Below are 24527 nucleotides of genomic sequence, written 5' to 3'. Positions count from 1 at the left end.
CTGTATGCCAATATTTTCTTAATCCATTTTTGCATTTAATTTTCCTTGATGTCGGTGGATTAGAACATTGATTTAATCAAGTTTCAAGGTAATTAAATTGATTGGTTAGATGTTAAAGACACCATGGATCTCTGCCACTGCGTAAGAGAAGCAGTGTTGGACTTTGAATGCTGAAAGGAAAGTTGGTTTGGGTGGCGCGAAGAACGTTTGGTTAGTATTGGACTTTGGTCAATGAATCCTTCATTCTTTGTTCTGGACTCAAATCTAACAGTCAAATCCCAATGCAAGCATCTAACTAGCCATAGCCATAGATTTTCTGTTATTCCACCTGCTGCGACCTAACATGTCACAACATATTTACATATCACTAGCAACCCACCATTTATCAACTTTCCCTTTTCCACTTCGTGACTGGTTGATCCAGAGTTTCGGTTTTAAAAGGAAAAATCCAAGTTGAGTTAGCTGGGAGAGTAGAGAAGATGGGTTGCTCTCGAATGCAAGAAAATGTGCGTTGTTCAGCTTGTTCCCTTTGGAGTATGCAGCTTTCTTCGTCGCAAGTTTTCCGGTGAGTCCCTGCCATTCAATATGCACCATGAATTGAAATGCTGTTTGCATGTGCTTGTGCTTTTTAATTTCTAGTGCCATTCCTTCAGTTTGCTCTGGGTTATTATTTATCCTCATCATTACTTGTTTCCCCTTTTCGTGCATAAATACAATAAGAATATGCTAGGTGAATAATTTCACATTGCTTGGTTATTTTTCATTTTTATGATTTAAGTGCAGTTTTCGTAGGCCCTGTTAGTTTAATTTACAACACCTTGAGTTGATCAAAGCTTGTTTCTGGGATGGAATACTTAAACATTCATTTTGTGTCCCTTTTATTGTTTGATGGCTAAATATACATGAATATTTCTAATTTTAAAAACGAGTTAGTGTATCAGTTTCTGGTGGATAAAGTAAGTCAATACTCATTCTTGAGTATTATACTCTATCAATAGGTTACACAAACCATGCAACTACTTGCATATAAGTGCAAAGGAAAATATGAGTGCAGAATTTTCCCACATTTTCTTCTAAAGAAAAATATTTTTTGTTTTTTTCAAGATATGTACATGTAAAAAGAAGTAATGCTGGTGCTACAGATTTTGTTTCCCAAGAAGGGAAATTTTGTGCAGTGGGAGAGTGCTTTGTGAAATAAACATTTCAAGTACAAAAATAAACACACAAAATAAAGGTTTTCTTTCTGCCGTAAAAAAGACCTGTACTATATAGTGATGTGTACTCCATTACGTTTTTTTAAACAAAACTGTATTGTAACAAAACATAAAAAGACACAGTACGATTTGCACATGAAAGAAAAAAAAAATCAATCAAACGGTCAACACAGTTTGGAAAATATGAGTTGCAAAGACTGGTAGATTGATTACTCTGAGTTGAGTTCAAAATCATTATGTTGGTAAAAGTTTTTGTCGCCTTCCATATTTGTAAAATGTCCAGACTTTATAATTGCTCTAAGAAAGGTAAATGGATAAATTTCATCAAGTACTATTAAATATATATATATATATATATATATATATATATATATATATATATATATATATATATATATAACGTTTCTGACATGCATTCAAAATAGATACTAATAATTTATCCTCTCACCTTTATTTTTTTTATTGAATTGTTGCTTTTTTACTAATCATTTAAGTTTCAATTAATGATTCACAAAATTTCAAAAGAGATGTACAAATGCAAACTTGTGGAGCTATTATTTGATTGTATAATAACCAGGTTCGAGGTGAAAGAAGACATTTAACATATGTTTCTTTGGTTCTTTTTTAACACAATTTAATTTTGAAGGAATGATTCAAATTAAATACAATAACAATTCCTTAGTTAAGTTAACGTGGTTAAATTACTTTATTATTTTTGTTAAACTCATATACCTACCTATAGGGATATTAGTTTATGACATACTAAGGTTAGAAATGTGGGAAGATTCTATTCTCAATACACTTAATTTAAATACTATGACCTAATGACCATGCCACCATTAATTTAAAAATAATAAAGTTACTATTAAGATCATATTTACATATTGATTAAAGTTTAAATAAATAGAAACACTGAAAATATTTCAAAAATACCAAATTTGTTATGAGTTAGACGCTAAAAATTTATTTAACTCATTTTAAAACATGGATACGTGCAATTCATAATATTCCTGAAAATATTATAGAACATAATATAATTATTTTTTCAATTAACAAGCACCATAATCTTTAGTATTCTGGATTATCATTATGGAGTATGTGTTATATTTTAGAATATTTCTTTTGAAATTGGTTTTATTACGTCATTAAATACTCTTTCAAAACACGTTTCCTAAACTTATATAGTGTAACACACCAAAACAATTATGCATGATGTGATTCATAGTATAATCCTATAGAACTTTTTTGAAAATAAAGATTTACACTGAAATTATATATACTATAGTTTAATTTTATTTCTAATTGATGTATTTTTTCCATAGACTTTTTTCTTCTTATTTTGAGATTAGACATCTCAAATGTACAACTTAACAAAGTTTCATTAAAATCATTAAAATAATATTGAAATCTATTTTTAAGTTGGTTTTATTCTAATTCAACTTACAAAAATTTCAGATTGTACATTATACAACACTATTAGAATGTTACTTAGAACTTGTTCATTTATGTTTATAAGATTTTCTTTAGTGAATTATATTTTTTTTTCCTTTTAGGTTTGAATTTAATCATTTAAACACATTTGTTTGTTTCTCATCATTTTAATTTTCAAATATACAAATTGTGAAAACTAAAAGTAGTGTATTTCCGAATTGGAAAAATTAAAAGTAAACAATTATTTTAGAAAGTCTAGAATCGATGTTTTGAAAATTTTAAAGTGACAAAAAACGTGTGTGTGTATATATATATATATATATATATATATATATATTTTAAAAAAATCTATAGGTTAAAATATAGTATATTAGCGCGCATGCAATAATAAAATCTTAAATATTACCCAAATCTAATAGCAAATGGTTCAACGTTGGGCTAAGTTAGTAAATCACCTTGGATCGTTTTACATTTCTTCAAGTCAAAAATAAATCATGCCTAATATTTTAAAATTGAACAGATTATTGAAGTGAAAAAAAAGAAGTTACAGTTTAACTAAATATTGGCTGAATGATGAAAATTTATTTCTTAAAATTAAACAAGTAAAAACATTGATTCATATAATATAAAATACCGGTAAAAATTTAGCATGATTTTGTCCAAGATCAAGTTAAATTTTAAATTAACCTATAAGAATCATATTAACTATGTTATAAAGTAAAAATACAAATAAGATTTGAATTAATAAAAAATAAAATTTAAGAAAAAATGATTAATTACTATTTAAAGTAATAAAGCATTTACTAACACAAAAAACAAGGGGAATTGCTTCGTGCATCCCACTGTTTTTCTTTCTGCACCCTAACACTTGTGGATTTATTTTCTGAAACATTTCGGATTTGTTTTTTTCGAACAGCAATCACCCCTCCCTATCACGGAAAAACAATCCTGTAGCTTTTTTATGGGGGTGGATGAAGAAATGTAATAGGGTGTAGGAAGCAACACCCAAAAACAAGTTTAGCCACCACCACCCTATACAAAGCTTGAACCATTTGAATAGTTTATAGTATACTTGACTCAATAACTATTAGTTAATTTTATTTTGAAAAGATGGAATGTTATATTTTTAATGAAATTTATTGGATTATACTCTAAGGGATGAAACTCATTGAAAAATCTCCATTTTTTTATCCTACATGTTTTTCATTAAAAGGTGAAACCAAATCTGAACTACTTTAGCAATCATATACTCCCTTTATCACTCTATAATTCTTACTTAAATTCATCTGTCAAAATTTGATATCAAGACAAAAACATACTTCTTTATCATTTGTTATCATTATCCCTCCTATCTTAGAGCTTTAGCAGCATTGTAGACACCTTCTATATCATGTATTGGCCATCCCTCATGTTTTGGGCATTGTATTAATCTACATTTTCATATATCCTATCTTCATTATCTTACTTCTTATTTAGCAATTTTATATTACAATTTTATAATTTTTTTCTATAAATAAAAATATAGTATGTTTTGAAATGTTGTTTTAAACAATGTATTTGTTTTTCATAAATGCTCAGAGTTCGTTTATTTTTTTTAGAGTGTTTGTTTACTTAGTTTTATATGTAAATTCTACTAGTTGTTGAACTAATTTGAGGTAAAATTTAAAATGTTTTCTATCCTCGTATATTTGAATGTCTTTTTTATTTGGTTAAAGATTAGGAGGATCCAATTCTTAAACTTATTGAAGACTTTTGATTATTATTTCATCACGAATACTCATATGGGCTATTGATAATGAATTACTCAAAAAAGGTATATTGTACCTCTCAAAGATGAAAATTTAGATGACCCTAACAATTTATATCAACATAGTCTAACATGATCTTTGTTTTATGCAATCCTAGGATAACTCCACCTTTGTTGCTTCCCAAATACACATGTTCATAAATGGAAAAGTTCCTACCTTATGACTACCCACTACCTTCCATTTGGACAAGATGTCCAACCCTCTAGTAGTCATGTGTCTATGACACATGTATCAAATTGCATTGCTAAATAAGGCGTCATCAAACAGGACAAATGTTAAAACATCGAATAAAATACAAATTTCCTTCCTTTGATCCTAGCCTCACCATAACTTTACTTCTTCCCCATGTTGAACAACTCTCCTGACAACATTTATAACCATTCATACTTAAGACTCCAACTGATATAAGGTTTTTCTTTAGCTTTGAAATATACCTAGCTTTAAACAATGTACAAATAATGTCATCATGTATTCTTATATGCAAAAAACCAATGTCAACCTTCTTAGAAGAAATTGTCTATCAAATACCTTTTATGTCATCAAATGTGGTAAACTACTCCATTCAAGGAGCATCCATAATCTAACATCGACAAATCAGATGACTATTATCTTAAGATGATGACCAATACTGGACAACACCTATTAAAGATCTAGGCGAAGAATGCACAAAATGCTAGATGTGTTTAAAAAGTAGGCGAAACCTTGAAGGCAAGATTCATATGAATAATATACACAATACAAATAAGATCATAAAAGAACAAAACAATACATAGAAGAATAGATGGAGTATTCCTTAGACAGACAAGATGTTAGGTGACAAGAACAAATAGTCTTATACACACACATAATAAAGACAAATTGACTAAATGTGAAAATCGTCTAAAGTAACAAGCTGATCAAAACACATTCCAAAATTAATTATGACATAGATGAAGATCCATTTAAGTTTGTGTGTTCAATTTGGTGTATTCGAAACAATCGAGATTAATTAAAGAAAAAATTGTCTTTCATACAACAATTTGAGTTTAATAACAAAATATATCAATATAATATTAAGTATGTTATGAAAAGACTCAAACATAGGACAAGTGAAAGCACATAAACTACAACAATTCAATTTAGGACATCCATAATAGGAAATTTTCCTATGTAAAAAATAACAAGTGAGTGAGTTAATGATCTAATGCATAAATAATCAAATATACATGTACGACTACATGAAAAAGTTCATAAGCTTCTAAGTGTTTATAAAAATAACTTATTTGTTTGATAAATAAAAGTATGTTATTTGTAGTTAGCCTTATAATAAAGAATGATTAGTTGTATATATCTCTCCTTGTTAACTTTTGTTGTAGAGCTATAACTTTGTATATTTAACTATAAGTAGTTTATGTGCTTGTTTTTAATCTTAGAAAGAGATTAGAGGATAACTAGAAGTAACTTTATATAATAAGGTAAAATTGACAATATAACTAATTGTAACAACAATTTTAATAAACAAAACACTCATAATCATTTTCCATTACTCATATCTCCCTATGTTAGATGCTTGTAAGAATATTATGAGCTCGTTTTTAAAATTACTTGACAACCCTCTAATTGTTTATAATATAATTATTTGTGAAAACGGTTCCCTAAATGTTTCATTGGCTCTATTCAAAACTCATTTTTAGAACTAACATCTCCTTTTAAAGAGGTTAAAATATATTATTCACAAGTCAAATAAAAAATTGACAAAAAAATTGCTTGAAATTGAAAACAAATTGTGAAAAATCAATTTTATGTTATATTTTAGAAAAAATTAAATCATTCACCTGATCCTTGTAACTAAATAAATTTAATTTAGTCCACATTAACTCAAATTAAAAACAAGCCAAAGAGGCTCGCCATAGTTAGCTATGAGTCTTTGATTTGTGGACCCGCTAATTCTTAATTTTATTGTTTTAGTATGTATATATATTTAAAGAAATTAATCATGTTAATATTTAAAAAAAATTAAATTATATAATTATTATATTTAGTTAGATAAATTAAGAATAATACTACTTTTACATATTAAATCACTAAATTAAAATCATTAATAAAAACTTTTTAAATATTTATTATAACAACTCTTTTACATATTTGCATCTTTTAAACAAATATTTTAATTTCAATAATTTACACATAGTGGAATTTTGGATATGATTCGGTGGATTACGTGAAGTAGTTCGAGACACCATCTTGAACGTCCAAATATTTGCCAATCTATTTTTATAAGCTATTTTAAATGTTATAGTTTCTATATTTATATGGTAAAGAGTAAAAAGGATTAAAAAAATAATATTTGTGAGATAAAAAAGATTAAAATTGTATGTCTGTAGAGTAAGATACATCTTAATTAATTCATACAGTTCATTAATACTTATTATTTCTCTTTCGTTATATGATATTTAACTATTATATTTGTACTTCAATTGGTTTCTCTTATTCTGTGTCTCAATTAAAGATTATGACTGGGCTATATTTTCTTGTCATCTATTAATGATACTGATTTCTATGCTAACTTCTAGGCTTGCTTATTGTAGCAAATAAATAACATATCTAAGCTATTTCACTATCCTTCATTCAATAAATAGTATCTATAGGTTATCCATCGCAATCTATAATTTCTCAAGATATTCTTATATATTCAATTCAAGTGTTTTCTATAGTTTTCAACACTATATTTTTCTTTACACATTTCGTGATTCAAGACGTTGATCAAGCTTGTTAGTTAATTTGACGAGTTCATAATTTCCGGTAGCTTTTATTGCATGTACTGACATTTAATTTCATTCTGGACCGCATGTATGGCTTATATATATACGTTGCATTTAAAATAAACTTAAATGTATTAGTCTAAGTCTTATGGGTATTTAATGTATTAGCTATTGAAATCTTTTTGGGTAATTAATGTATTAGTCATTGAGGTTTTATGAATAGTTAATGTATTAGTAGATAGAGTCTTATGTGTAATGTATTAGTTGTGTTTAATTGTTTGTTTTGACTGTAACGATTAGAATATGTGAGTCTATAAATTATGAGGTTGATTGTATGAATAACACAACAACAACGTATAGGTGAATCGGTTTATTCATAAAGTAAATACTTTGTCAAAGTTTGAGTGTCTAAGTGTTTGAGAAGTTTAAGTGAGATGGTCAACCTTACAAATAATGTGATCCTGTCTTGTTTGACAAAAGATGCCAACTATTATAATTGGAGTCTCTAGACGAAGACTCTTCTTGGTGTCCAAGATAGTTAGGAGGTGGTTAAAGATAGTTTTGTAGAACCTGAAAGCATTTGGTTTTACCAATGCCCATAATAATGCGTTGAAAGTAGTGCACACCAAGGACAAGACAATCTTGTACATATTGTATCGAGTTGTTGATGAGTCCAACTTCAAGAAGATTGCAAGTGCCAAATCTTCAAAGAAGCATGAGATATATTGGAGAAGTCATATAAAGGGGATGACCAAATGAAGCATGTTCGACTTTAAACACTTAAGTGTGAGTTGGAGTGCATGAAGATGAAAGAGACTGAAGGAGTAGTTGAGTACATAACTTAGGTAGAAATCATTGCGAACTAGCTCATTAGAATTGGAAAAATGTTATTTATTAGCTGAGTTGTGGAGAAGATTTTGAGGTCATTGACTAATGACTTTAAGAATGTGGTGTGTGTGATTAAGGAGTCGAAAGACCTATTAATGCTCTCGGTTGAAGAGTTTGTCGCGTCTCTTGAAGCACACGAGAAGTGAAAGAAGTTGAAGCCACTTAATTACTCCAAATAAAGATGTCAATTAAAGACAAGAAAGCTCAGAACACTTAAGGTAAAGGACGTGACTGAGGAGGTAGAGGAAGTGGTTTTAGGGGTAGAAGTCGAGGACATGAAGAAGAGAAAGAATAGTTCAACTAAAACAATTGATACAGAAGAAAACGAGGACCATGGAGAGTAGGTTGGTCGAACAACTCAAATGTTGAGTACTTTTGGTACTCAAGCAAGTGTTTTAGTTGTGATAAGGTCAAACATTTAGCTAAGAATCATTGATATAAGAATGGAACAGAAGAAATTATCAACTTTTTCAGAGAATGTTAAAGAAAAAGAGGCATCATTGATGATGATGAGAAGGTCAAACATTGGTCTAAACTAAGGAATTGTTCATATCGAGCTTGACAACTTGGGTACCGATCTTAAGTTGATTAGTAACTCGGGCACTATGTGAATTTTCAATTCATCCAAAAACAAGAAGGTGAGGAAGAGTTACTACACATGGAAAGTTGGGATGAAGGATACAAGATTGGAATGAAGGATATAAACATTTAATTTTATGGACGAGTTTTGTTGAGGTTAGAATAAACTTAAATCTACTTGTTGAAATCTTATGAACAGTTAATGCATTAGTCATTCTTATGCATAGTTAATGTATTAGTCATTCCAATTTTATGAATAATTAATGTTTTAGCCGTTTTTATCCAATTTTGTCAGTTTTAACGGTGAAGAATATGAATCTATAAATTGTTGTTGATTGCATTAATTACACAAATAGGTGAAATTCACATAATAAATTTGTTTTCAAACAATATATATTTCGGAATTTGAAATGCTTCATGTATTGATCCATGTCACATTTTTTGTGTGGTGAATTTTGTTATGTAAGCATAAAGTGTGCAATGCATTTCTTATCTCTGTAAGTGATATGAATATGAGCCTAAACCTTAAACTGTACACATTTTTAACTCTTTTAGTTTCATTTTCTTAAACAAAGATAGATATAAAAAACAATAAAAGTTAAAATTAATATAAACCCCGTGTGAGAGAACAACCACGAGAGTGAATATAAAAGAAAACAATAAATTAATATTATATACTAGAAAACAGATTGAAAAAGAAATATCACTATAATATTTCACCATGCTGATGTTGATTTCAGTTATTTAGAGAATGTACTTGATGAATTTCTCTTGTTCTTTCGAAACCAGGAATAAATTATGAGAATCACTTAATAATATTTAGGAATTTAAGTTTGAGTTTATATCTTATATTAAATAAAAATGATAAAATTGAATAACACATAAAAAAGAAAATCTACAAATTTATTATCTTAAGATTTGAAATTAAAGGTGATGTTTATTATTAATGTGGGTTTGGGTTTGACTCAAGTTGAATCTTTGCGTGAATGTTAATTTCTATTTACAGTTGTTACATTTTCATTTATCCTCACTTCTACTTCTCTGAAATACTTGGACATACATATCTGCTATACATTTTAGATAGTTATGAAGATAACCTTCAAATATATAGTATAAGCTCTATCTATGTAATTCTGGGGGTTACTTTTTCAATTTTGGATTTATGTTTTGCACTAGTGAATTCTGGTTTTGCCATTTCCAACTATTTGGTGAAAGAGATATATATACTTTCATCTGAGTAAAACTCTTCATATGTGTTTATTTATGTAAGCCATGTCAATGCATTTCATCAGTTTTTCACCTTGACATCTCTTTTCAGGTCTGACATCATGACATGGGTAGCAGTTCATGCATGGCTGGCATTGTGTAAGTCTCATTTTATCATAATAGAGATTTGGTCCGAATATGCATATGCTTAAATGGTTTTCGGTAAATTAGTTTATTTCAAAGGTTGTCTTTTAAGGCATGAGAATTTTAATATGGTTAGCTTATTTCACCTTATATATCACACTTGGATAATAAAGCATTTTTTTAAGTTTCTGAAGAGAAATTATGTTTTTTTTAATCCAATTAGTGTACATGTGATGTGTTAAATACAAGTTGTTTTGATGTATCACTCCTACACGTTTCCAATACTTTTTTTTCCACAAAAGAGGAAAAAATCTATTATAATATATAATACTAATTACTTGTGAATACTCTGGTTAATGAAGAGGGGCTCCTAATTTCTTTAAATTAATTTATTATTATATATATTTGACGTATATGATCTACTTTGCGTGGAGTTCAGAGTTCTATTATGAGTTTGTTTTTAAAATGCACTTTGAAAAATTAAAGAAATATATACCTTCCTTCATTTCAACTAGTAAATTATGATTATTGAGCATATTAAAACAAACCCTTATAAGTGTGGTTACTTATATTAGGTTAGTTTTTATGAATTTTATTTGTGTGTGACTGCGTTTATAGCTTGTAGTAGAAAGTATATAGTATGAGAATCTTATAGTTTTTTTTTTTAAGTAGTTTGTTTTTGTTTTTTACTTTTCATTATATATGGGTTGGAACATCTTTATATTTATATTACACATCCTTTTGTCAATAACAAAATGGTTATATTTATTTATAAAAAAATTATATGTATATTATTCAAATACTTATAGAATTAATTATATCTTTTGATTATTAAGCACTTATTCTAGTGGTCTAAAAGTCAATAAATATATTTTTTCACTAGAAATGCTTACTCATTTTTTTTCACTCATCACATTGATACATTGATATCATAAAACTTTTATTCACTTAAGAGTTGAAGAATCATGATTTTCTACTTTATCTTTTTCCAATGTGGATCTTTATTCAATCTTTTCCAGCAAGCTTGGCCTTCATCTCTCGTGAGGATAAACTCAATTTCTCTAAAATACCATTCTTTCAGTTAAGAACACTATCTTTTTTAAGTTGTTTATGGGCATTCATGCACATTGATGTATTATATTATGCATAGAATATGTTGTTTGATAAATACAAACAAAAGGCAATTAACATGAGAAAAAAAATATATAGTGTTGGAAAATACGTTTCAAAAAGGATGAAATCATAGCTCACCTTATATTTTCATTCACCTTTTCATCTGTCCTGAAACAATGTACAAAGTTATTTGTGGTCTTAGATGTGATTGAATTTTGTAACATATTTATGGTCTCACCAGAAAATAAAAAGCTTTATGGATTGTGTGATTTGCCTTAACATTTTCTTCAGATGGCGAGTTTGTAATGTAATTTATAAAATTTATATATTAATCGGATAATTATTAGATAAAAGGTTTTTTAATGGCCACCGGATTGTATGGCTTACATAAAAGTCTCGTAATATATATGAATTTTCTTTTATATATGCCAACGTAGTATATGTATATAAAATACACTATTTGCTTGTGGTTAACGTAAAGTATACTATTAGACATCTAATCAATTTTTACAGCCACTTTATGTTTATTATTTTTCTTTTTAATTTCCTTTTTACTTTACAAATATAAGAGTTTAATTTTTTTTAATGATTAAATTATTTCTAAAAATAATTTTTTTAGTGATATGTTTAGTGTAAAATTTGATTTTCCTCAAGTAAATTCTTCTTGCCGTAAAAAAGGGGTAAATTCTTAAGGGATAATTTATATTCTTAAACTTTGTGCAGGCTGATTTGACCTCTTTAATGATGACAGTATAAAAAAACAAGAAAATATCCTTTGACATTCCCTACAAAGTTCAGGAACAAACACATATATTTCTTCATTCACATGTGGTTATGTTTCCATATACGTGGGAACGACAGGCCCAGTTGTTTGAATTTTTTCATAAAAATCTATAAATAATTTTTTTTATATAAATTAAAATGAACTTATACTCAAATTTGAAAAATAAAGAATTTATTTGAGAAATTTTATACATGTAATGTATATCTATTATTACATTATTTATAGAGTATATCTTAAATTGTCTTATTCAAACTCATTGTTACAAGAAAACAAACTCTTTTTCTTTTTTTTTTTCATTCTGAGAGCATCAAAATTGATCATGAATATCTTTTAAGTGATGAAGAAAGAAGTTTAATTTAATCAAGTGAAGAAACCACACATAATACATCTTGATTCCACTTAGCTTACACAAACCATTAAAGTAAAACGGTACTATGATTTAAAACACAAATCATAGTACAGTAATAAACCTGTTGTGTTTTGCATAGCAAGCTAGAAGCAATATGCATGTCATGGAATTGAACACGCCAAACTCAACAAGTCCATGACTAAAGGTATCATACAACAAAAGCAACTACACATATGTGGAACCATGAATAACACAGCAACAATAAAATCTTATCTCACTATGTAAGATCTGTTATATGGATCATTAGTTGTCTTTCAGCTCCATTAAAGCACAAAGCTTCAAAGGGTATTATTCACTGTGAGATCCCTCTTGATGACTCCTCTAATGTCCTTCTCTTCATATCTTTTCACAGGATACAAAACAAAACATGTATACATAAAAATCGCAGTATTCTCGGACACTTGGTTTTTGATGAAGCAGTTAACAGATAAGAAGAGTGGTAGATACTATTGATTGTGGTGATGGTGATCATGAGCCATCTTGATGATGGGATCGTTAACGTGATGGGTGAAAGTAGTAGAAGGCACGAGAGGCGATTCCCAGAGAACCCCAAGGTCATCATCGTAACCCTGCGATGTGGAAGCAGTTGTGATTGAAACCAGAGGATCATCCACACGATCATCACACGGCAGTGGAATGCAACGCTCACTGGGGAGCTCTGTTTGCACGTGGTGCTGCTGGGACGCAAAAGCATCCTCGTTGATCAAGGAGTTGAGGAAGGAAGAAAAAACATCATCTGAGTAATAATTGATGTTGATATCATCGTTGCAATCCTCACTGTCCATGAACCCCATTGCAGAAACATCATCTGTGACAGCAGCCACTTGATTGCTAATGTTGTTATTATCAAAGGGGTTTGAAACGGGAGGTTGGAGGTGTTGACCCAAATGATGAATCGCATGAAGTCCTTGATTAACAAGAGTGAGATCATGACAAGGGTTGTGGCTGGTGATGATCATTGGAGGAGGCATAGAGGGTGGAGTGACAGTAAAAGTAGTAGAAGGAGTAGAAGAAGAAGGAATATTGATATTCATGGATGGTGGGTTGAGAGGTTTGTGAGTTCTGGGATCAATCCCTTGGCTAATGAGCTTTTTACTTAGATGGGTGTTCCAATAGTTCTTTATTTCATTATCTGTTCTTCCAGGAATCCTCCCAGCAATCAAAGACCACCTAATACACAAGACAAGAAATCAAACCCTAGCTAGAAAAGAGAAGAAATAACACGAACCCTAATTCTGTTTTTGACAAGAAGAAACCCTAAACCCTGAATGCAAACAATATATATATATTACCGGTTGCCAAGGAGGCGGTGGAGGCGGAGGATGAGATCTTCCTCGTCAGGGGCGATGTGGCCGCGTTTGACGGAGGGGCGGAGGTAGTTCATCCAGCGGAGACGGCAGCTTTTGCCGCACCGGAGAAGGCCAGCACGCTTGGGGAGCGTTCTCCAACGCCCTTCTCCTTCTTTCTTGATGTAATTGGCTAACACCTCATCTTCTTCTGGTGTCCATGGTCCTCTCTTCAAGCCAACCTTGCTGCAGCATGGAGTGTTGGTGTTGGAACCATTATTATTGCTGCTAATGTTATTGTTGTTGCTATTGTAGCTGGTGGTAGTGCTATTACTACCACCACCAGTCTTCTTGTTCTTGGTTGTTGATGTTGATGAAGGGTTTCTCATGTTGTTGTGGTTGAGGGAATGAAGTGGAATGAAAAAATATATAGTGGTGTTGAGTGGGTTTGTGTTTGGGTTTAGGAAGGAAGTGATCATGGAAAGGGTGCCTATATAACTGTCTCTCCAAGCTATCATCTTTCTATTTTTTGAGAAACCCCAAACGCACACGCGCCTCAGGCGCCAGTGAGATCCACGAATGGATGGAGATCTCTCTTCTCTTACTTGACAACTAAACCTTTTGTCTTTTACTGTGTGCCTTTAATAATTCTGTTTCTCTGTCTCTCTCTTTTTGTTTCTAAAAAACATATTTAAATCTCTCTGGTAGGAACCAACACTACACCATGCAACTATCATTACCCGCCAGTGATTTTTTTTTTGTAATTTTAATTCATTTTTAGTTCCTGATTTCACTTAACAAAAAGAAAAAAAATAAACTAAGGGTTTATAAGTGAGCACGTGCGTGTGAAAAAAATTAAAGGTTTGAGCACGTTTAATGTTTAAATGTTAAATCACTTTTTTAATTATTGAGCAATGATTGGTAAAAAAAATAGCTGTAGAGACTATGATCAAAGTATGTAATTATTTCTTCTCTGACTTTATTGTTTCATCTCTCTCTTTTGTTATATATAGTAACATTTTGTATTATTTCATGTTATATTTTACATTTACTTTTACTATTATTACTTTCTTTTTGTCCTTATTCTCACTTTATATTCTCTTGTGTGTTTGGCACTTTGATATATTATTAAAATTTGTAAACATATTCGATTTTTTTTTCTAAATTATTCTGAAAATAATTTTTCAAATAACTTTCGTATTACAATCTATCTGTGTTAATACTAACATCCACGTGATATCGCACTATGTTCAATTTTTTTATGATGGTTGTCAAAATAAAAATAATAGTTTGTACGATCTTATCTATACCATATTAACAGTGATTGCTTTTAGTTACGTTCTCTTTGGATAATCACTGATTTTGGTCCTTTTAGCATGGCTGAGCTTTTGTTATATTAATGATTTAAAAAAAATATATTTTGACAGTTAGTTTTTAAAATATAATTGCTTGACAATTCACCTTAGTATTACTAGTGAAAAAGAGGATTGAAATGTGTGCTCTTATCATTTAGATAATTACTTTTATTCTTTATTTTTTCAAAATTTAAAAAATAATTGAGGATAAAATAAAATATGAAAATTAAAGGAGATAATAGTTTATTATAAAGAATAATGAAAAAGTTTTTAAAGTTTATATTTTTTATATTGATTATTATTATTATTATTATTATTATTATTATTATTATTGTTATTATTATTATTACATATTAATAAAAAAAATTAGTTAAGGGTGTATTTTATAATTGCTTTTAACTCCATCGCCTGTATTGGAAATCATTGTCTAGGACGTGTCTTTCGTCCATTGGATGGAGTTTCTTAACAACGAAGGACAAATGTTGAAAATGACAACATGGTAAAACTATATTATTCAATTAAACCACACGTTTTACATTGAAAAAATAGGTTTACTTATATTTTTAGTTCATAAAACGTGAAGTAAATCCCATTTAAATTTTAAATTTTTCAGTTTTCCAAATTTAGCAAAAGGCTATATACTAAATCTGATTAATTAAAGTGTTTTTTCAATTCCTAAACGGTAAATTTAAAGGACTGTATTTTCTTAATCTGAGGGACTAAAGTGTTCTGTGTTAATAATTAAATTTAAGAACTTAAAATATAATTATTATTTTTATCAACAATAAATAATTAATAAAATATAAGAAGCAATTGATGTGCTTTAACCCTTTTCCATACATCAAATTATATATCTTACACTTTCAAAACATATATAAATAAAAAATATATAAAACGACTTTGGACTACCCTGATCATTGACAATGATAATTAACAATGATACATGAATATTTAAATGATAAACATACTTCTTTTTATTAATCTTTCAATATTTTTATAGATCAAATCATATATTTTTCTTATAAACATAAAAAAGAAAATCAGTATTGAAAACTGACAAAACATTATTAGTGGACAATAGATGAATATAATTAATTAAGGAATAAAGTTATGAAAGACGAGATAGAGTGGGTAGTTTATCGGGGGAGATTGACCCACATGAAAAAGCAGAAAGCACCCATGAATGATCAAATTGAGAAAATACAAACAGAACGATCATCATTTTTGGGATACATCTAACTTTTTTTTTTCTCACTTTCAATACGGAGTGATGGAACTATGGAGGATATTTAAAAGATGGGGTTGGTAAGACGTTTATGTTGCTAAAAGAAGAAAAAAGATAGACAAGAGATTTAGTTTTAAAGATTTCTGAGTGTGAAGATTGATTCAGATAAATAAGATTAAAACAAAAAATTTCTAGTTTTCTTTAGTGTCTATAGAAGTATGTATTGTTACTTAGTAATAGAGTGATGTTCTTTTAGTTAAAATTTTTGATATAAACTTTTAACTAGCAATCAAACTAAAGTTATAATCTTTATTGTTTTATTGTGAATTATGTTGGTAATACATATTGAAGTTGTACATACTTCCATTGAGTCATAATTATTTTTAGTGTTCATTTCTATCGGTTTTATGTTGGATTTCTATAGTGAATATAGTATATGATTAATTTTGTTATAAGTTTATGCTTTTGTGATAGACGACTTTTCAAAACTTGTACGATAAATTCTATAACAAACTGGTTGAAATTTAATCATCATAACTTTCTAAAATTATGAGGTTGAGAAGTTATCTAAATTGAATGATTTTTGGTTATGACGGTTGAAGATACACATTTTTTTTAGTTAAGAAAGTCTCCTCGAAGCAAAGCGAACCCAAGCCTGATGTAGCCATGACGGAAAGTGTTCCGGTATAGGGTCGAATCATCTAAGCTCTGCACAATTTTCTCCAAACGTCGTCCGGTCCACGCTCTCTCTGTTCTCTTTGTCCAGTCGAGCCTTTTTCAATCTTCTGTGGACCGACCGGAGGTGTACCTGCTAAAGGTGCTCCGATACCAAAGTCAGTGATAGTCCGATCGGTAAGGTAAGCGTTATAATAAATGCGTAATTAATGAACCTGTCTACCTCTTACCTTTGACCTATATTTATAGTTTTGGTCATGGGTTTCACAATAGCAAAGCCTTAATCACGGCCTAATCCACAGCCCAATCATCCTTAATCAGTGTTTTACCTTAATCATGTTCGAAAATCCACTTGTCGTGGCCGTCCGACCTTGATGTTTCTCGGGTACCGTCCGTCGAGGCCGTTTGGGGATCACCAGTATAGGAAGGATGAGAAATAGGAGTTGGAAAAGGATCACAATGCAATTGTTCTAAGCCTTCATGACTAGGTGTTGATGCAAGTTCCAAGAAAAAAACGCGGAAGGAATTATAGATGAAGAAACTCCAATCTACCTTAATTGATGTCACAATATTAAAAATAAATTAATGAGTAGAGGAAAATATGTTACTTTGAATTGGAAACTCAAAAATAAGGACCAAAGTTTAAATGAAGAACTAAAAGAGAATTTCACTTTAAAATAATGATTCAAATTCCATAAGATAAGTAATTTGGAGTACAAAAGTGTACCAAAAGACCTATATACTATGAATCTTTTACTCATGTGCCCAAATACTTCTACGACCCATCTAACAATCTTCTTAACTAGAGTTAAAAAAAATTCTTCAATCACAACAAAAATAGAATTGTGTATAAGATCTAATAGAAACAAAATAGAAAATAAAACAATTACAAGATCCAACAAAGACCCAAAACCAGAAATTACACAAAAAATATATATATATTCTCCAAGTCTACTTCATGACCTTTAAGAAGCTTAAGAGCTTATATAATCTCTAATAAAAATTGTCTTTAAATTCGTAGCACGGATTGTACTAATACAAAATGAGTAATGAAATTATAGTTAGTGAATAACTGGATGAATTTAACATGTTAATTATGGATTTGAAGAATAACGGCGTTCAAATTGATGATGAGAATTATGCAGGTTGTTTTCATTGTGTTTACCTAAGATACATTACTAAGTTTTCATTACAAGAAGAAACGTCATACTACCAGGTTGTCTTAATAAAGAGAAGTTGTGTTTTCAACATTTAGTATTGTCAAAGAGTAGTAGAAGGGTTTTGTCTTTTTCAAAAATCGAAAGCTCTTGCCTATTTATGACCTTCGCCTAACAAGAATGCGTGGTTTTGAAATGTTACATTCTAGATAGTGATCAACTCACTCACCCAACAAGCAATGTTACCTTTCTCCATTTCTCTCTTCATTCCCTTTTTTATACTTTTATTTTCTCTTTGTTATTCACCCTCTCATTCTTGTTCACAATTTTGTAGTTGACATGAAAATAAAGATGAGATGTTTGGAAATAAAGTTTGGTAGAAAACTAAAGACATGGAAACATAAGCTCTTATCTTATGGAGGAAGATTGTGTATTATTAAATGTTATCATTCATTCTTATGTTTTTTAGTTAAGTATGTTTTTAGCTCTTACAAACAAAATTGAAATTTGTTTCTATCTCAAAATTCATATAAAATTCATCAATGAACTTTAGTAATATAAGGAATATCTTTATTCTAGTAGAACAAACGACGTTAATTTTTAGGTGACATGTCTAATAAATATATTGATTGGATTAAAATATTAGAACACATAACACATGTATTTTAAAAGAAATCCAGTTATTTATTATATTAAAGTATAGAGATCAATTTTATTTGAATTTTGAGAAAAAAGAGACAAATATTAAAAACATACATAATTTTGATTTAAATATAAAATAATTAAATTGCTGTATTATTTAATTTATTTTATTTTTAATACAATCTTTTTAAGTTGTGTTTGAAATTTTAGTATATTTTTAAAACTAATATAAGTTGGTTCAATCAAGTATTTACTGAACGTGTTTTCTAAACTTTGAATTATACTTTAAATATTTTTAAATGCTATAATTTATTATTAACATTATTATATAGAATTAATATATTAAAAAATCATGTAATAAACCGACTAATTTTCTATTAGGATAAATAAAAATAAAAACAATTTATATCAAAGTAAAATCATTTCATTCTATCATATTATTTTTATTTTCAAACTATTAACAATTAGTTATAGAAAAACATTTATTATTTTTTCAATACTTAAATTAATTAGATAATTTATGATACAATTATAAATAAAGTTTAATTACCATGAATCCAAAGACGTGCTTGTCATCTACTCACCCTTGTACAACAAATTGAATAAAAAGAAGAAAAATGAATAAATAATATAATAACTTAATTCTTTTATATTTTAAATTATGAATCTTTGTAATTAAATATTTGTAATTATATTTAAAATTGAAATTTGTTTCTCCCTCTCAAAGGTCATATAAAATTGAAATTTATTTCTCCCTCTCAAAGTTTGTATAAAATTAAAATTTATTTCTCCCTCTTAAAGTACATGAGAAAGATGAGACCATCATCTCTAAGTTTCTAAGTGGTCTCAATGTTGAGATTAGAGACAGAATGGAATTGTTGCCCTACCAAAACTTAAATGACTTGGTACAAATTTACATTAAGGTAGAGCAACAAGTATTGAAAAAATGTTTGAAAACTATCCACTCTAGTTCTAATGTCAAAAGAGACTTCAAGAGGGAGGGAAAACAAATCAAAAGAGAGGATCCTCCTAGAAAGTTTGAGAAACCCAAAGATGGATCAACATCCTCCAAGCGCACTAGTGATATCAAGTGTTTTAAGTGTCTAGGGATGAGACCTTTATTTTGCTAGTCTCTTTCGTACACCACACAATTGTCTCTACAAGACACAATATAGCTTCTGGCCTAATACAAAAAGGCTACATCTCTATATGAAAGTTGAAAGCTCTGAGCACTAGTAAAAAATTGATTTATTACCGCGCACATTATGCATCGGTTCACCAAAACCCGAAGCATAATATTGCACGGTGACATTTTTGAAATTATATCGACAGTATAGGCCTCGATTGCAACAAAATCGCGACCGTATATGCCTTTCGGCCTCGGTTATGAGGGAAACCGCGACCTATTCTCCCTGAAAAATTCTGACATTCCTGCCAAGTCAGTCCTTTAATAAATTTTCAGGGGAATAGGCCTCGGTTCTGAGGGGAACCGCGGCCTATTGTGCCTGCAAAATTCTGACATTCCTGTCAAGTCAGTCCTGAAATAAACTTGGAGTCAGACTGTCAAAAATGAATCAGTGCTGAAATAAATTTGGAGTCAGACAATCAGGGAATAGGCCTCGATTTTAAGGGGAACTACGGCCTATTGTCCTTGCAAAATTCTGACATTCCCCCTAAGGCAGTCCTGAATTAAACTTGGAGTCAGACCGTCAGGGAATAGGTCTCGGTTCTTAGGGGAACCGTGGCCATGCGCCTGATGCCATCTCATGTACAGGAACGAGAACATGTTGTGCCTCCCACAGGTAAAATTAATAAACATTTATGTTCAATAATTTCTATGTTTAGTATAATCTAACATTTACTCTAACAGGGAGAAGCGGGAAAGGAAGTTGTTCAGCACCAGTCGTCCCAGGGGATGACATGGACGATGCTAGTCCATGTCTGTTATACATTTTAGATGGTACCGGGACGATGCTGGTAGCTCGTGGAACAATGTTTCAGGCAGCGACTATTGTTCATGGTATGGAGCTATCAGAGGATGAGGTGAAGGTCTCAGTAGACAACATTATCATACCAGTTCCTCTGCCCACATATGAGATTTTCATTGTGGCATAAGCATTACAGTCTTTTATCGCTTGACCTAAACACTTGGTTGGTTCGGTTTCTGACCCCCGGTATGAAATTCTACTTTACACTTCTCAATTTTAAAGTTTACATGTTATTAATGTCAAAACTTATCTTATTTTTTCACGTAACAATAGACGCATGCATAGGAGAAGATTCGTTTATCTGAGGACGATCCTCTTGGTGCATTGCAACAACTTGTTGACATCATTGGAAATAAGCCTTTGGAGGTTGAATATGATGCTAATGTATTTAGGAGAGGCTTTGAGGTCCCAATATACTTGCATAGCCAAGATGTCAAAGAGCTTGCGTCGGGAGCAATTATGTATATAAAATTGATTTATATATCAAGTATACTTATATCAAAGGTAATTTTTGATTTCAGGTATATGTTTGGTGTCAGTAACAACTTGGGGTACAATGATGTTTATGGGTTCATTGATCCCCAAGTCATTCACGAAACAAATGATTTTGATGAGATCACAACATATCTCACAAGCAGATTTGCAAGCGGGAAGAAGATACTTTTTATTCCTTATATATTTGGGTAAGTGAACTTTGTTAACATAATAAAGTTCCATATGTGATTTTAATATATAATAATTAAATTATTATGAATTTCAGGTGCCATTGGTAGCTACTTGTTATTTCTGTACAGGAGAGCTATGCTTTGTGGTTCTGCTCATTGCACAAGTCTCCTCCCAAACATCTCAAACAAGCAGTTGATTGATAAGAACCTCAATGTTTGGACTTTCATTGTTATATAAATGAATGCTAAAACCTTTATTTTATATATAGTTCTATTTAGCAAGTATGATGTTGGTTGGGAGATCAATTGCTAACAATCTTACATGGATTATTCTCAAGGTTTGACATATGATAAAGCCATACTTTCTTATAGTTGTTTTGTTTTAATGATTTTCACTAACTATTTATAACTGTGATGATATATTGTAGTGTAACAGACAAAATGGGTCATATGAGTGTGGATACTATGTAATGTATTGGATGACCCACATTATTCGTGCCCATATCACAAGAGGCTGGGAAACAATAATATTTAAATTTAATGAATTTTGATTTTCTCCAACATTTGGAATTCATATACACTAATTAATAACAATTATCTTGTGCCGAGATTCAAGACTCCTAGTCCAATTCCTGAGAAGTCACTTATATTCCTAAGGAAAGCAATTGCAAAACATTTAGTTAGATTATATAATAATTCATAATTATTAGATTTAAAATACATTATAACATGTTGATTATAGTTAATAGACTTTGTACATTATGTGATGTAAATATTGACTATTGTGTTGAATCTGTGTTGTTATGGTATTGTTTGATATGCAGGTCTGTTTTTGTGATAGCGGATATCACAAAAACATACATGCTATTAAAAAGATTGCAAGAGAATAGGCCTCGGTTGTGCCAAAACCGAGGCCAAAGGTTACACGATTTTTGTTTTAAAAAAAAACAGGGTTTAGGCCGCAGTTCAAGCAGGAACCGTTGTCATATCCCCAGGTTATTACCTCGGTTGTGGTAAAACCGAGGCCAAAGGTTACACGAAAATTAAAAAAAGGGTTTTAGCCGCGGTTCACGTAAGAACCGTTGTCATATCCCTAGGTTATTACCTCGGTTGGAACCGCGACCTAAAGTGTCAGACCTTTTTACCTCGCTTGTATATGCCGCAGTTCTAAAACCGAAGCGTATATTAAAAAACAACCGCTGTCGTTTCTCTTTGCTGCACTAGTGGAGTAACGAATATTTTTCAAAAAAGCCTATATAAAGAGGACTACATGAAGAGAAGAAACAAGAAGAATTATTGGTACACACTCTCTTGCTATTATTCTCTCTAAAGCTTATATAGTCTAATGATAGTTCTTTGAAAAAGAAAAAGTTCTTTATAAGTTTTCATAATTTCTTTTTATAGATTTCAAATATTCTCTACGAGAGTTACATATTCTATTCTTTTAATCTATAAAACCTTTGTTATTTTCTTTAAGAAGTGAAGTAAAACTCTTGTAAGTTTAACTCAGTAGAGTTAAACCGTCTAGTCAGTTAGACTAGTTCATACTAGGAGTGACTATACTCGTCCTAACTAGTTGACTTTGTTGTATACTAAGAGTGATTAAACTTGTTATAATCTTTTGTGATTACTGGAACTCCTTAAGAGTGTTTAAGGAGAAACTGGATGTAGTATAAAAATAAGTGTGTTATTACTTTTGTTTTCAAATATTTTCCTTACACGTTGTTTTATACACTCATGTGTCTAATAATTGTTGCAGATCGTTTAACCCCTACAAAAGAGATTAAACACTGCTTTGCAAAAAGATTTAAAATTTTATTCAAACCCACCTTTTTAGAGTTTGCATGTGTTACAACTTTATGAGGTTAAGTTAGGTTAAAAAAAACCTACTTGTTAACCATTTGTAAAATAAAACATAAGAAAATACAAAAGTTGGGAGAAAACAAAATGTTGTAGACTTTGTACATTATGTGATGTAAATATTGACTATTGTGTTGAATCTGTGTTGTTATGGTATTGTTTGATATGCAGGTCTGTTTTTGTGATAGCGGATATCACAAAAACATACATGCTATTAAAAAGATTGCAAGAGAATAGGCCTCGGTTGTGCTAAAACTGAGGCCAAAGGTTACACGATTTTTTTTTTAAAAAAAAACAGGGTTTAGGCCGCAGTTCAAGCAGGAACCGTTGTCATATCCCCAGGTTATTACCTCGGTTGTGGTAAAACCGAGGCCAAAGGTTACACGAAAATTAAAAAAAGGGTTTTAGCCGCGGTTCACGCAAGAACCGTTGTCATATCCCTAGGTTATTACCTCGGTTGGAACCGCGACCTAAAGTGTCAGACCTTTTTACCTCGCTTGTATATGCCGCAGTTCTAAAACCGAAGCGTATATTAAAAAACAACCGCTGTCGTTTCTCTTTGCTGCACTAGTGGAGTAACGAATATTTTTCAAAAAAGCCTATATAAAGAGGACTACATGAAGAGAAGAAACAAGAAGAATTATTGGTACACACTCTCTTGCTATTATTCTCTCTAAAGCTTATATAGTCTAATGATAGTTCTTTGAAAAAGAAAAAGTTCTTTATAAGTTTTCATAATTTCTTTTTATAGATTTCAAATATTCTCTACGAGAGTTACATATTCTATTCTTTTAATCTATAAAACCTTTGTTATTTTCTTTAAGAAGTGAAGTAAAACTCTTGTAAGTTTAACTCAGTAGAGTTAAACCGTCTAGTCAGTTAGACTAGTTCATACTAGGAGTGACTATACTCGTCCTAACTAGTTGACTTTGTTGTATACTAAGAGTGATTAAACTTGTTATAATCTTTTGTGATTACTGGAACTCCTTAAGAGTGTTTAAGGAGAAATTGGATGTAGTATAAAAATAAGTGTGTTATTACTTTTGTTTTCAAATATTTTCCTTACACGTTGTTTTATACACTCATGTGTCTAATAATTGTTGCAGATCGTTTAACCCCTACAAAAAAGATTAAACACTGCTTTGCAAAAAGATTTAAAATTTTATTCAAACCCACCTTTTTAGAGTTTGCATGTGTTACAACTTTATGAGGTTAAGTTAGGTTAAAAAAAACCTACTTGTTAACCATTTGTAAAATAAAACATAAGAAAATACAAAAGTTGGGAGAAAACAAAATGTAAAACTAACATATAATTTTTTTTAGGTTTAAGTCTTACTTAAAAGTCATAGAAGAAAGA

General features: G+C 30.1%; 1 protein-coding gene across 1 annotated transcript; it reads right to left on the bottom strand.

The window, feature by feature from the left end:
• Nucleotides 1–12441: 12441 nt before the first annotated feature.
• Nucleotides 12442–14343, bottom strand: LOC108336420 (transcription repressor MYB5). Its single transcript, XM_017572868.2, has 2 exons — nt 13610–14343; nt 12442–13487 (listed from the first exon to the last, which is right to left on the bottom strand). The coding sequence occupies exons 1-2, from the start codon at nt 14119–14121 to the stop codon at nt 12764–12766; spliced, it is 1236 nt and encodes a 411-aa protein (XP_017428357.1). The 5' UTR covers nt 14122–14343; the 3' UTR covers nt 12442–12763.
• Nucleotides 14344–24527: the final 10184 nt, after the last annotated feature.

Source organism: Vigna angularis, chromosome 7 (assembly GCF_016808095.1).
Source record: "Vigna angularis cultivar LongXiaoDou No.4 chromosome 7, ASM1680809v1, whole genome shotgun sequence".
Lineage (NCBI taxonomy): Eukaryota > Viridiplantae > Streptophyta > Magnoliopsida > Fabales > Fabaceae > Vigna > Vigna angularis.
The sequence above is the reverse complement of the archived record's forward strand: the minus strand, read 5'-3'. Positions and strand labels throughout refer to the sequence as shown.